Here is a 14,808-nt window from a genome sequence, read left to right as displayed (position 1 = left end):
TCCCAAAGCATCTCCAGCTCTTTGTAGTGGCTTCATTATTCGTGTAATTAGAATGTAGAGTAAAGAGACAATCGGTGATTTGCCGGGAAATTTAAAGTTGGCAGGAAATGAAAGTAGGCAGGGTCAATCATTCTGTGTGTATTTTTTAGAATTGGTGAAATGTTTATTGTTTTCAATCTGTGTACGCCAAAAAATACAGCTAAGTTAGTGGCTAGAAAATTAGGCTTATATTTTCTTGCTTTCTTAGCTTCTTATGCTTCTAGTTTTCTTACCTAGAAAGATAAAAAAACAAATTAATTAACACATTTTTGGTGGGTTATCAATGAATCATCTCTATGCACTCATATCCGTAGACACTAACTATCAACTCCCCCTATGGTGTGAATATGCTATACCGACGAGGTAGCCGTCAGTGATCAGTGCAGTCTTGTACCACTGTCAGCCATAGTCTTGGTGCCCTCACAGTGCAGTGCTAGTGATGTCTAACAACCTAAACAAATCTGTACCAGTAGTTAAGAGAGAGCAGCTGCAGGTACAATCAGTGTTGACAACACCAGCTAGTCGGTCGTCTGTTGAAAGTAAATACACCCCCATGGACTCTAAGACTAAAATGAATGGATCACAGGTAGTTCTCAATATCTGACAGTAGCTAGACTATGTTTTGATGTTCATAATATAGACCTATGACAGGCTATGTGTGTTCCAATACAGGTGAAAAGGAAACTAGAAATGAGCAGTCCCTGTGGCAGTGCTTTGCCCAAGTCTACACGACGAAGACTCAGTTCTGTAAGCTCTACAGTCAGTGATGATCTCAGTAAGTCAGTCCACCCTTTGGGGCTTGTCTACTCATTGTGATCTGTGATCTTATTAACACACACAGAGTCCCCGTCAGAGCGAAGGACTGAGACATCTCTTGGGTCCCTGACAAAGAGGTTTTGCGAGCTCCTGCATGCATCACCTGACGGAGTCCTGGATCTCAACGAGGCTGCCGAAACTCTGAGCGTTCAAAAGAGAAGGATCTACGATATAACGAATGTACTGGAAGGAGTGGGACTGATCTCTAAGGCATCCAAGAATCACATCAAATGGAAGTGAGTTTACAGTGTGTTTTTATACTCCTTTTCATTTTCATACTTCAACTTGTGGCTACTCTGTACACATGTGTTACACAAGTAGCATATCCTCTACATGTGTACAGTCGTGTGTATGTATACTCGATACTCCCATAGGACTCACCTGTGCAAGTAACTCACTTCATAATTTTGGTTTGAGAAAATAAAGCAAGTATGGAAACTTGAACCTTTCAGTGTAATTGGTGGTGTCATTATTTGATCAGTGCATAGTGTGTTAAGAGGGAGTTATTGTTGGGAAGAGAGTTAGAGGGTTTTGTGGCTAGTATATTGTTTGACACAAAACAGTATTCTTTACACACAAGCTACGTAGAATTTCTTACGTGTATTAAGTTCCCTTGTAAAGCTTAAGTGTGAAGGGCTTAAGTGTGGATGATTGCTTTTTACTCATAGTCCCCTGGTAAGAATCTAGCTATGTTGATTCTTCGGATATAGCACGTGTAGCCTAAGTAGCCTTATTGGCCGGCCTTTAAAAATAAACCACAACTGAGTGGAACACTTTGTATTGGACTTGAGACTATAGTAAGTAAACTTCATGTGCTTACCGCAATACGGCTACATGTATGTATGTGTAGTCATGGTGTTGGTTTGCTGCTAGAAGTGCTACAGGAAAATGTGAAGCCATTTGGTCATTGTGTTCTCAGCAATCAGCTGTTTTGGCATGTACTGACCCATTATTGTGGCTGACTTAATTGATAGTGATCTGTGGGCCACTTCTTTACTAGCACTTGAGCCAAATTCATGGAGGAGCAAATGTAGCCCACCCAGTCTTCCCTGGAGAATTATTCACAGATAGATTACACGCAAAGAATAGAGTTCAACTAGTCTGTGAATTTAATGAAGAGTAGATTTTACTGAGAAAATCAATTACATGGTGTGTTCTGGTATTACTAAGTATAATTATAACAACGAATGGGGGTGTGGGGTGTGCTGTATATTCACTGTCTTTTGTGTAACCCTCTGTATTTACAGTGAGTGTATTTACAGTGAGTGTCCTAGCCGTGTGTGTAATGTGATAAGGGTCATCTAGGAAATCTTCCCCATTGGTTGATACAATGACCTGTGCAATTTACATGGTCTCCCACAGCTTTTGATCCACCTACAACAAGTGGTTTCATGGTTGGCACCCCTTAGGGCACTAGCGTGGACAACACTGAAACTTGTCCCTTTTGAAAATCATTAACTATGTACAGTGAAACCTATCTGTAGAATGCAGGAAAGCAGCCTCTTTAGGAAGGTCGCAGATTAGTCAAAGTGGTCAGTTCTACAGCTTGAGCATTGTAGGGGCGTACCGAGTGGTTTTGGTGCAGAGATGTTCTTTGCAGATTAGACTAAGTATTATTTCATACTTCCATGCACACAGGGCTTCGGATCCTGAGGAGATTTACAAGATACACAACCTCAAGCTGAGGAAGGAGCACCAGGAAGGCACTGAAGCTCACTTGGACCAGCTCATAACCCTCTGCAAGCAGGAGCTCAGTCTACTCACAGAGAACCAGGAGAATTGGCAGTATCCTTTCACTATAATTATTTGTACTTAGCATGAGGGAAACTACTACTACTGTCTCTACTACATGTTGTACTGCTAATGCTGCTATCTCAAAAGGTCACTCTATCCACCTATCTCTTCACTAGTAACCACCTCCAACTGTGTGTACACATAATTAGCAGCTTTTGTTGGAGGTACCTCATATCAATTTCTTCTAGGCCCAAAGTGTCATTGTTCTATTGAGATGTATGTGTGTGTAATGTAGTTCCTCTGTTGTCCTCTTTGACTCGTGTCACCCAGATTGGCAGTGACATATAAAGACCTAAGAAGCATTCAGGAATTTGATGACAAGACGATATTAGCCATCAAAGCTCCACCAGACACTGTCCTCAACTGTGACCTGCAGGAGGTAAGCTTGTGTGACTGTATACACAAAAACTAAATTGATGGGCAGTAGGAATGAAGAGGTAGAGATTATTGTGGTAAACAATCAAAGCCATAATGAAAACTTGGGTGTGTTTAATTAGCGGCATTAGGTACATGTGTTTCATTTTAGGTGGTACAGTACATGTACATGTGGGGTTAGAGATTTGGCAACTGTAAAAAGCAATTCACCAATTATAGTTCTATGAACCATCTCTTTAAGCAGTGGAAACCTTGGCTGACAGTTAGTAGGTGGGTAATGGGAAAGAAAGCTGTCAATAAATCTATAGAGGTGGGCCAGTAACAGCTGACATGTACAGCTGGGCCTTTGAAGAAGGGCCTCTGTAGGTGTGTAGAAAACTAGAGATTCATCCAGTACACTAATATGAATACACCTTAGTATTGTTCTAAGCAGATGCCTCCAACTGGTGTCTAGTCTATCTTTAGTGGTGAAGAATTGGTCTGAGGTATCCCACAAACCAGTGTAGGCAGGCTGCCCCACACGCTGGCCCCACTCTTGATTCCTTGATTCTGGTTGATAATTTCTGCAAGTGTGCACTTGGGAAGACACTGTGGTTGTTAACTTGTGTTTTTATGCATTCCTATAGAGCTATCAGATGCACTTGAAGAGCAGCAATGGACCCATTGATGTGCTGGTGTGCCCAGAAACAGAGGAAGATTATCCGCAGTCTCCATTACCCTCCTCCTCTGGTCATTTCTTCTCTGATTCTCATCAAACCTCAACTCCCATGAGACTCTCCACGGCACAAGTAACTGTTCACACACCTGAAACCATGCAACGAAACAATATCAGCAGTTACGGAGGTCATGTGATCCAACATCGTCAAACCACACCCACTATAAATGTGTCTATGGAACGTGGAGGGCCCCTGCAGAGTCAGCATGATTTGGACATTTCTCTAAATTCAGCAGCCGACATGACTAGTGATCTGGACGAGCTTATGGCCAGTTACAATCATGTTCCAATGGATAGTGACCACTTCCTGTCAGCTGACGACTTGATTCCTTTCGAGAGCCTCAACCCACCCCTTCACATTCATGATGATGACTTCTCGTTTGCTCTAGACGATGCTACAGAGGGTATACACGAACTATTCGACTTAGTGTCCTAGTACCGATCAATTTATGTCTCTTATTTAGCACATCCATGTGAACTCCGTATGGTGTATTAATTATATACAACCATAATAATTATACGTGCACGATGATCGATTTTATTTCAGTAACCCCCATCCCCTTGAATTAACAGAACAGTATATAATTATTACAGTATTGTTATATCATCGTTGTCCCATACTGTCTCTTCTTGTTAAAAATAATAATTATTTGTTAGAGATGATCTTGTCAACAGTGAAATGAATAACACATAGTGTACAAATTAAAAGGGAAAGAGAATCATAATAATAATATATGTGATTACAACAAACGTACGCCCTAGTCAGCTGATCACACACAATTAAGTAATTGTTATTAAGGAGAATTTTCAATTGGTTTGGTTGACTTTTAAGGTTTTCAAGGTCCTCTTAGCCCGTGTTGCTGTAAGGTCTGCAGGGGAGGCAATAAACAGAATGATCTGTCATTCATGTAAAAAGACAATTAATCGTGAATATTTTAATGGATTGTATGTTTGTAGAGTATGTTTGTAGAATTAAAAACATTAAAGACATGTGACACAAGTAATCAAAAGTCACTGATACATGTACTTGTATGTACTGCTAAATTTCAATTTCTTAGTAAACTTAGGTCCTAGGTTGCCTTATTTGTAATGGAGGTACCTTTTGCTTGTTGGTTGGTTCTGAAGGACTACAAGGTGTCTCGTCAAACTCCTTGGAGACTATCACCAGAAACTCTGATTGGTCATCACTGCTGTACGAGTACTGGGATCCAATGTTCACCAGCTGTGGCATGAACAAAGAGCTTTGTTAAGTATCACACAAAGCAACAATGGAGAACACCTATTGTATTGTGTAAGATTGTGATCATTAGAAAGGATACTATAAATTGAAGTGTTTGTGTCAATAGAGTCGAAGTTAGATCAAAGAAGTCTATACAATACAGGGAGTTTGGGCACATATCTGGGGCTTATGTACACTGTGGGTAAGCACACAGTTCTCTCTACGCATTCATACCTGACTCATCTTCCATCCATCTGTGAGAGTGGCCAGTGTATGGGTGAGCTCCCCCTCCTGACAATGGAGGACTCTGTACACACTCGTAGAGTTATCCTTGAACACCTGTGAGTAGTGAGACTACACATTAGAAGAGGGGCAGAGTTTGCCTAAAACAAAGGTGACATTAACACACTAATTAAAACCACTCACTGTAAGCAATTAAGCTAATTATCAACAAGCTGCAATAAACATACACAGCCTATAAAATGTTTCGCTGTTGAAATTAACCTTCCTCATATTGATACATCAATATTGTGTAAAGGTAAAGGCAAGTGAAACATCCAAGCCATGACGATATGTACTCAATAAATCAATGCTAGCTTGGACCTAGTAGTAGTACATGCACAAGCATACTAAAATCCACACCGGCTGTGCCTTTTTAGTGAGCTTGTCTTTGACGAGAGAGACAAGGGATGAGAGGTTATAAAACTCCGCCTCTTCCAGCACGCCCTCCTCGGCCAGACCACTGTCTATGATGAGTCGTCCGTGTCTTAGGTAGTTGAGGATGGGAGGGAAATAGCGAGGGTCTCTGTCAATCAGATACGCACCATTCTCGTCCTGGGGGAAGTACAATTGCTTAAGCCTGACAAAAAGTATAGCAAACGAAAATGATGCGCTAATTTTAGCAGTACAGACACTTATGGATTAGAGGATTTAAATTCACTTTGACTGATGGTAGGTCTTGGTCATTCTGACAGAGCCTGGCCAAGAAGCTTCCCTTCTCTCTACACAGAGTGGTCTTTGTAGTGAGGAATGTGGTCCCTCCTATGTTTATCTTCACCCATTCGTCCCTAGGGAGTGCCTGCTCTGCTGCAGTCGTGATCATATCAGCCGTTGACATGTCTTCAGAATGACCTCTATTCTTAGTTGGAGATCCGTTAGTGTGCAGAGTGGGAGCTGCTGCCTTCGACTTTGTGCTCGTGGCCATGTTACGTTTGTCTATAGATAGGCGTGGCCCGTCCCTTCTTGGAAAAACGGGTCACGCCCATCTTGTTTAGCTTGTGTTTACAGTTCCTTCTTTCGTTATTTGTTCCTCCAGTAAGGCCGGTCTGCATGGGCGTGTAAGCTGGGCGTGTGGTGGCCGGCCTACTCTGTCGATCATTTTTAACTAGGGCCAGGGCCAGCTTAGAGGAGGCTAGATCGAGAGAGTAAACACAGCATGCAAGCTGCAACAAAAACAGAAATGAGTTCGGAAGAGAAGACAGATGGTGATCCAGCTCCTCTACTCAAGACTGACTCCAAGAAGCGCATGGACGGTGGCGATGAGAAACGTCGCAACAGGTTCAAGGAGAGGAGCAAGAACCTACAGAGAGGCGTCTCAGCTCCTTCTTTCAACCAAGGCCTCTTAAGTGAAGGTGGAACAAGCAAAGGACCCCTAGCTCCCATGCCATTGACAAAGAATGAGGCAGTCACTGTTGGGCAGTCCTTAGGGCATGAATTCAACAAGAAGACCTTCCACAAGCCCACCTACTGTCATCATTGCACTGAGCTGCTCTGGGGATTTACAGGACAGGGACTGCAGTGCACTGGTGAGCTACTGCAAACAGTCCATGTAGAAACCCTGTACAACAATTTGGCTAGCTCGTATTAATTAAGTATGAGATATTCACAGATGCTTTTAGGAACATTTGTGACAATAAAAACCATTGTTTAATTAAGCTGTCTTGTTGATGAGAACGACTGCTTTTTTGTTTGCAGTGTGCAACTTTGTAACACATGAGAAGTGCATCCCCTCCCTCAAGGTCCCCTGCACGCATCTTATGGCTGAGAAAATCCAGGTAGGGAGTTGAGCAGTCATAATCATTTTTTGCTTACAGAGAATGTGGTGTATGATCTCAATTAACTTCAATATCAACCTTTACCCGCTGATGCTGATGATTTGTTTATAATAGCAACCTTTACCCTGCTCCACATTTTTAGACCGTCATTTAAATCTCCTTGGAAACGAAGTAATTTACCATTGATATGACTGGCAATGATTCGGTATTCCAAAATTCCTGCCTATTAAGTTTGAGGCGGGTGGGCGGTTTGCAGTTACCATAACTCTATGTATAATTATTGACAGGAGATCTGTGCATTGGGTGTACATTGGGAATTCTACACGGGAATTAAGTGCTGTTCATGTGTAATTTCGTATGCTCTATTACAGGTTAAATACACGCTGCTCTATTTGTATTATATAGCATCCAGTTGCTCACAAATGGACCAAACCATTCAATGTCAAGAAATCTCACTGCAATGTATGCAGAAAGAAAATCGCTTCAATGGGCGTCATTTGTGAAGGTATGTCATCTGCTCATGTGGACACTGTTACAGTCTCATTCAGCTGTTTGTAACTACTGTGTACTGGGTTGCCATTGATTTACTGGCTCTGTTTTCAGTACACAATACATCACAGCAGCTTGCATGTTTCGTTTCTACTTGTGCTACGCCCAATACACAACTACCCAAACATATACCTATTGTAATGCTCATCTCTGTTTGCAGTGTGCAAGTACTATGCCCACAACAGTTGCAAAGAGATGGCTTTTAACAACTGCAAGCAATGTGCCACGTACACCAAAGGGGCCAAAGTGGAGGACAAGCACCACTGGATCGAGGGGAACCTCCCCTCTGGCTCTCGCTGTCAGACCTGCACCAAGAACTGTTCCTCTTCCGATTGCCTGAGTGGGTTTCGCTGTGGCTGGTGTGGCATTTGTGTGAGTATATACATGTACGTGGCTTTAAGTACTTAACTACCGTACAGTGACAGTCAGTTGAGGAAACTTTGTCTGAAGCGAGCATCCTGCTTGCTTTTATGTTATGTACAAAGGTTTAAATCCTAGCTATTCAGAACACAGTCCAGAGAAAATAAAAAAGCAATTTGTACTCAGTTTGACGTTAAAATACCCAAAAGTGTAGGAGAAACATGTTTCTTACACGTGAAATTGAAAGGAAAGTTTCCTTTGCCAAATGTAGGAACGTTTCCTTTCCTACACTTGTCAACTATTTTCTACAAGTGTATAAAGCATACTGTGTTGTTCCTACACTTTGAGACTTGTTGATGCTACAAACGTCAAAATGAGTATACAGCTGGCTTTTTGTTGTCATATCTTCTCTGTATACTATGTTTCAGCAGCGTATGTATGTGTACTAACCTCAAGCGAAATACCAATATTTTATTTGATCTCCTATAGGTTCACTCTGGTTGCCTGGACATGTTTCAGAGCAAGCAGCTGTCTTGTACCTTCCGTCAGTTGTGGGGCATGATCCTAAGCCCCAAGAGTGTGACCCATCACCATGCCATCCACTCTGACCTCGACCCAGAGATACCTTCCGGTACGTCTATGCAGCTTCAGCAATATTTATTTCTCTTACGCAGCATCGACGGCCTTCTGTTCTCTCCCCTCTTGTGTGTACACTAAGTTAATGTATTGCGATGAACAATGTGTACTATACAGTTCTGTCAGCATGCTTGACTATTCAGACCAGCTTGCATGTAACTAAAGGCCTTGGTTACGATAGCTTCCTCCCTCTTCCTCTGCAGAGGACCCTGAGAATGAGCAAGAAGATACTGACTGTGATCTTGAAGACAAAATCGAGGAAGACTGTGAGTCCAGTGTGCGTGTCTGTGTGTGTGTGTGTGTCTATATGAAGCCAGTTAGAGGCTTGTTGGTGGGATGACGTTTGTATTGTGTCAGAAATTTAGTCATTTCCTGGAATGCAACCTCTCAAGTCGATCTCCACTTGTTGAGCTTCGGTCAATTGGCACAGAATGTAATACAGTAATGGCTGACTGATGTCAAGAGCTGAAAAAATGTCTTCTGCCATATAACTGAGAATTTTAAGGCTTGACACACTCCTTTGATACTATTATAATTTCCTTCTTATGGTAATTTGCAATTCTCAATAATTATACTCCATGTATTAAATATAAATATTAAAGGCCTGATATTTAAGGCCTGGTTCATACATTGGTATCGGTATGATTTATTATGGCGGCGGCCATTGATGGGTGGTTAGAATAATGTACAGTGCATTTGGGTACCCTTCTCTCTGTGGCTTCTCTCGCTTTGTGCATACACTTGTATAGCTTTGGGGAATGATGGTATAGGATTGGCTTCACGTTTGGTCTATGGTCTGGGCTCTCTGTGGGAGGATGGGTTAGCTACTGTTATTGAGGGTGCTTTGTTTGTAGCCAAATCTCGACCCTGTGTTGTGGTGGACGGGAGTGACAAGGCTGGCTTCAAGAAGTGGAAGAAGAGCACGATGCATCCCACTCCTGTTAGCAAGACAATGACAGCTGCACAACTGCTGGTGTGTGTTAATACGTGTGTATTCCCCAGCACTATAATTATGTGTATAAAGTCGATTAATTATTTTTCTGTGGCTTCTAGTACAATAGGTGCAAATTTTGCTAATAATCTACGAAATCAAGTTTATACTCTGGACATTGTTAAAAGGATTGGTGCCAATAAACTTGATTTTACATAACAAGATGCCCCACTTGACCCACTATTCTGTACTGGACCCTTATCCCACAAGCTGTGTTAAGAACCAGATCACCTCCATCAGTTGCTTGCTCAGTAATCCCTCCAGACCCTAACCTTGTTACATTGTGAATGTTTCTGTGACCATTATTTCCCTCTCAGAGTATCTCCCTGCGCAAATGTGGCATATCTGACGACCCTGCGGAATACTTTTTGGCTGAGGTCATTGACAGCTCTCGGGGGGAAGAGAGGGAACTTGACCCAAAGGAGTTCCCCTACCACATTAAGAGCAAGTCCGCTTATGGACTCCTCAGACTCTACATTAGGTGGGTCACTTGCTCGCTTGTATAGTATTGTATTGTCCTGTCCTATAAATGTTACCCCACCAGTGAGTGAAGATTGCTCTGCATATCGTCAAGAGTTCATTAGGAAGAGTACGCAACTCCAATAGACAGTACACAAAAGGCATTCTGTTTTTTTTAATATCTGTCTGACTACAGCACAAAGGCAAAGTATCATTGCCTTTCCTACTGGCTGTTGTAAATGAATAATAATTATCACTATGTTATTCATTGCAAATTTGATTTCTATACAACAGCATGTGTTTGTGACGTAGGTTGGATGGAACGCCTACTACAGTTATTAAGTGGAGTTGCGTACTCTTCCTAATGAACTCTTGAAACGTATATAGCTGGTAATTTCCAGGGGGGGGGGGGGGGGGGGGGCAAAATATTCATCGTTTTCATGGTTGAAGCTCTGACCACGAATGAAGCGACCTTGCCTACCTTTATCTGCAGTGCAAGCAGCAACCACGAACATTTTATCCACGAAGTGACTAAATATTGCTCAACGAATGTTTTGCCTCCCGAAAATTACCGGCTATATACGATATACATGTACATCCACAGACTGGCACACACACATTTTCCATTTCCTAATATTGTACTTACATGTAAATCAACCACGGAGATATTTTTATCCCCTCAGTAGTTAGACCATTGTGTAAAGTTCTTGTATGAAGCTACTGCAACCAGCAGTAGCTGCATGGTCTGCCATATTGCCTACTATTTTTAATTTTTAATTCTTGATCTTCCCAGACACAAGAGCAACAATGTGAAGGTTGAGGAGGTCAAGGGAAAGATGCACGTCTGCAACTCTCATCTTGAGTCACCCATCGACCAGGTTGTCGTAGCAACAGGGTTGAAGATGACGGCTGCTGAGATTGTAGCAGAGGCGCTCATCAAGTTTGATCTGGTGGTAAGTAGCATACCAATATTTTGTCGTCTTATTATTGTCCGTTGTGTAAAGCTCAACAATATGTGCATGTAACATACTTTCTCTCTTTATAGCTACAATTGACTAGCTTTATATATATACATCCGACTCTGACCTATTAAATCGTATCATTCTAACTTTCCTATGGTTTCAGGATGAGAGTTCTGATGAGTATTGTCTGGTGGAGGTGAGTCAGGCCAATGGAGTGAGGGAGAGAGTCATGGACGACAAAGAGTGCCCCTTTGCTGACATGCACAACCTCAGGAGGGTGAGAATTGTCTCTCGATTTGTTCCCTTTAATACCGTATAGCGCGAAATTTTCAAGGCACTTATATTTCGTGGATTGGCCTCTAAAAACCATTTCGTTGCACAATGTTCGCGGAATGACTGCTTACCGAAAGCCACGCCTTTAAATATTTGCACAATAGCAGGTGATTCTAATTAAAGAACAATTTTCGTGGACTTAATTTTCGTATAGAATTCTAACCCACAAAATCCGCGAAAATTAAGCCCCTCAAACATTTCGCGCTATACGGTAGCTGTTTGTACTTACAACTATTCATGATAAAGTACCATTGTTGGCAAGAGTACTGTGTATACTGTTAATGATGATTGTGTCTAATCAGCACTCAATTACCCATAGCCTCCTTGATAAGTCCAGTGTCCAGATTATAATATAATTATAGATTTTCCTTATCACAACGATCGACTAGATTATATAACTGCTAGTATACTGCTAATGTGTAGGTGAATGTGTCCATAAATTGCTGTATACATGCTTTCATACACCTTTCAGAGCTCTGTAATTCTGAGCAATCGTCAGCGATACCTCGTGCAACATCGCACGGGCTACGAGACCACTCTGTGCCTCACCAACCTCTCCAAGGACATCCTCAAAGATGAGGCCACCTACATCAAATATGTGCAAGACCTCATTGCAGCGAGTAAGTTCTTACTCACCTTCAGACTAAATAGAGCGTTGCGTAGCAAATAATCGCGTGTACGTGTGAGCAGTAATTATCTTGATAATTTGTTTTCCACAGGCCCAGCTCATCTGATCCCTGACAAGATTCCCTATGACAATATCACGATTGGCCCTGCCTTCCCGTCCATGGGCAGTCTCATCATGGACTTCCCCACCTACGACCTTGCCATGAAGATCTCCGTGTGTTTGGAGCAGTCCCCCTCACAGCCAAAAATCGTCATGCTACCCACCATCTACGTGAGTAACCTTTATTATGTGCTATGCCTAATTATCGTGATCGCTGTGATTGCTAGAAACCTTTTAGCTAACACTTTACCAGCTCACAATTTTGTCACTTTCAAAAGCAGCACTTTGTTTAAACACAATGCGATATACCATGTAAATCTAGGTGGCTTTTTCAGGTCATTTTTTCAGACTTCAATAGAATTATTCTCATTAGTTAGTATAATTATACGTAATTGGGTCTAATAGAGCTTGACATGGAGTGTCTCTCCCACTCACAGCCTGATATCATTGGGATGGATCAAGAGCCTCTCCTGGTGTTCATCAACGGGAAGAGTGGTGGCAATCAAGGGGTGGAGCTCCTCTCAGCCTTTAGACGCCATCTCAACCCACATCAAGTATTTGACCTGAGCAAAGGTGGACCAATACCCGGGTTGTATGCTTTCAAAGATATGGAGCGTTTCCGTATCCTTATTGGAGGGGGTGATGGTACGTTTGGCTGGGTATTGGGGGCTCTGTCTGCTGCCAAGGATATTCTAAAGTGCAAGGAGCCACCGTGTGCTCTGCTGCCTTTGGGCACGGGGAACGACCTGGCTCGAGCACTCAACTGGGGTGGTGGTTACTCTGGTGCTAAAGTCATGCAGATATTGCTGAATCTGGAAGATGCCAATATTGTCAAATTGGACAGGTAAGTGATTGCCCCTTTGATGCACTATGTGTGATTGAGGGTGCTCTACCCAGGTGGGAAGTTGATTTCCAGGAAGTGAAGCTGTCTAAGGAAATGAGTGAGGGCAGCGGGGTGGAGTCTGTGGTCATGAACAACTATGTGGGGATGGGCCTCGATGCTGCCATTGCACTGGACTTCCATCTTGCTCGTGAAGAGAATCCAGAGAAGTTTAATAGTCGGTCAGTATGTAATCTAAGACTGTTTACACTATTTCTAACCTGTTTCTGACATTGTAGCTTTGTAGTTTGCATTTCATACATTCAAGGGTAGCATGCCATGGTCTGACATGCATGCACTTTGTTGCCTCACTATCTCTCCAGGTTCCACAACAAAGGTGTGTACCTGCAGCTGGGTCTACAGAAGATGATATCCAAGGGTGACACAAAGGACCTCCATAGACACATTAATGTGTATGGCGATGGGAAGAAGATTGATCTTCCTGAGGTGGAGGGTGTGGTTTTCCTCAACATTCAGAGTTGGGGGGCCGGGGCTGATGCTTGGGGAACATCACAGGATCCTGTGAGTTTAACAGTTGATGGTAAATACATAGTTGTGTACAATCTTGAATTCATTACTGTTTTTTTTCCCTATGCAGAATTTTCAACCAGCTGCCTGTGATGACGGACTGCTGGAACTGGTCGGGATCAGTGGTGTCATGCAGATGGTAAGCAGACGTTATACTGGTTATAGCTATTCATTATAACAGGAGGTCATTATGAACTCCTGATTATAATGATTATGTGACACACTATAATATATGTATTTTTACATGTAATGTATTGATCACTAACAGGGTCAAATTCAGAGTGGAGTGAGGTGTGGTATCAGGATTGCTCAGGCCTCAGAGGTGAGCCTTGTGCACATCGTTGTGTGTGCAGTGATGTTTTGTGCATGTAGTTACAGTGTTGTACGTGTACCATTGAGCATAAGTACATGCTGTGTAACAGTATCTTTTCTCCCTCATAGTTCAAGGTTGATATTCTCTCTCACATCCCGGTGCAAGTGGATGGAGAGGCATGGCCTCAGCCGCCCAGTGTGATGACCTTGAAAGCCCTCCCCGATAAAGCCACCATGCTGAGAGGACCAGACAAGGGGGCTTCTACTTACTCACGCTCCGACTCAAAGAAAGAAGAGCAGAGAAAGATTACATTGCTTCACACTATCTCACAGCCGAATATCCTTTTGTCTGGAGGGCTCAGTTCCAGGAGGGTGAGGACCTCTGATACCACACCTCCCAAGGAGACAGACGAGGGGTGGGTGGTCGTCACTGATGATTGAGTCAAAACATTTATATGACTTTGCCAATTTAGCTACAGACTGCATGAACAATAGATTTTGAGATATTTTTTTTACATTCTCTACAATTATATAGCTGCATAATTATAGTTTGTATGAACTAATATAGATTGGTGGAACGATTTAATTTTTTGTTTATTGTTTATTGTGTACTTTGTCGTGCTGCATGTATAATTATTCGTAACTTCTTTATGTAACTGATGTTAATTTTGAAACTGAAAGTGCTGCAATGATAACGGCTGAAACAGTTATTTTTCATCCCCTTTTAACACGTGAAAGTAGGGAAAAGGTCGTCTATTGATGCAACTTTTGCTTTATATCATTCCCCCTGAATTATATGCTCTACTGAGTATCTTAGCCTTCAGTCTACACTAAGACTACAAATTTGGCTTCAAATGATGTAATCGTGGTTTTGCATCATAGTGAGTAAATTTCCTGTTTGTGGCTTGTAAATACTACAGTAATTCTCCGTAAATTTAATTATGGCTTCTGTTATGTCATTGTTTACTATCAGAATTGGATAAAGAAACAACTTTTTCAGTTTTTCTAGCATCAATACCCAGGTCCTGAAGTGCAAGCCAGGTTCCAGAGTCACAGTAC

The 14,808-nt window shown here is 42.2% G+C and overlaps 3 protein-coding genes across 5 annotated transcripts; 2 read left to right on the top strand and 1 right to left on the bottom strand.

Annotated features, from left to right (window-relative positions):
- Positions 1-336: 336 nt before the first annotated feature.
- LOC135331495 (transcription factor E2F6-like) lies at positions 337-4,402 on the top strand. Its single transcript, XM_064526678.1, has 6 exons — positions 337-625; positions 712-814; positions 881-1,091; positions 2,494-2,640; positions 2,920-3,028; positions 3,651-4,402. The coding sequence occupies exons 1-6, from the start codon at positions 479-481 to the stop codon at positions 4,173-4,175; spliced, it is 1,242 nt and encodes a 413-aa protein (XP_064382748.1). The 5' UTR covers positions 337-478; the 3' UTR covers positions 4,176-4,402.
- On the bottom strand, positions 4,367-6,196 carry LOC135331496 (BTB/POZ domain-containing protein KCTD5-like). Of its 2 annotated transcripts, none has more exons than XM_064526679.1 (5): positions 5,899-6,196; positions 5,601-5,792; positions 5,193-5,297; positions 4,839-4,961; positions 4,367-4,608 (listed from the first exon to the last, which is right to left on the bottom strand). In XM_064526679.1, exons 1-5 carry the CDS (start codon positions 6,160-6,162, stop codon positions 4,576-4,578), a joined length of 717 nt encoding a protein of 238 aa, XP_064382749.1. In that variant the 5' UTR covers positions 6,163-6,196; the 3' UTR covers positions 4,367-4,575. The 2 variants fall into 2 exon arrangements, with proteins under 2 accessions (XP_064382749.1, XP_064382750.1); XM_064526680.1 differs by having other exon boundaries at positions 5,610-5,792.
- Positions 6,197-6,335: 139 nt separating this feature from the next.
- LOC135331484 (diacylglycerol kinase theta-like) lies at positions 6,336-14,429 on the top strand. 2 transcript variants are annotated; one of them, XM_064526662.1, is made up of 18 exons: positions 6,336-6,763; positions 6,933-7,012; positions 7,418-7,517; positions 7,722-7,933; positions 8,411-8,552; positions 8,761-8,823; positions 9,412-9,530; positions 9,866-10,029; positions 10,801-10,960; positions 11,133-11,246; positions 11,775-11,922; positions 12,022-12,200; positions 12,467-12,873; positions 12,927-13,091; positions 13,233-13,431; positions 13,508-13,576; positions 13,706-13,759; positions 13,879-14,429. In XM_064526662.1, the coding sequence occupies exons 1-18, from the start codon at positions 6,394-6,396 to the stop codon at positions 14,188-14,190; spliced, it is 3,057 nt and encodes a 1,018-aa protein (XP_064382732.1). In that variant the 5' UTR covers positions 6,336-6,393; the 3' UTR covers positions 14,191-14,429. The 2 variants fall into 2 exon arrangements, with proteins under 2 accessions (XP_064382732.1, XP_064382731.1); XM_064526661.1 differs by having other exon boundaries at positions 9,307-9,530.
- The last annotated feature ends 379 nt before the right edge of the window (positions 14,430-14,808 follow it).

The sequence above is a fragment of the Halichondria panicea genome, chromosome 2 (genome assembly GCF_963675165.1).
Source record: "Halichondria panicea chromosome 2, odHalPani1.1, whole genome shotgun sequence".
In the NCBI taxonomy this organism is placed as follows: Eukaryota; Metazoa; Porifera; class Demospongiae; order Suberitida; family Halichondriidae; genus Halichondria; species Halichondria panicea.
This window is presented reverse-complemented; position numbering and strand designations above follow the sequence as displayed.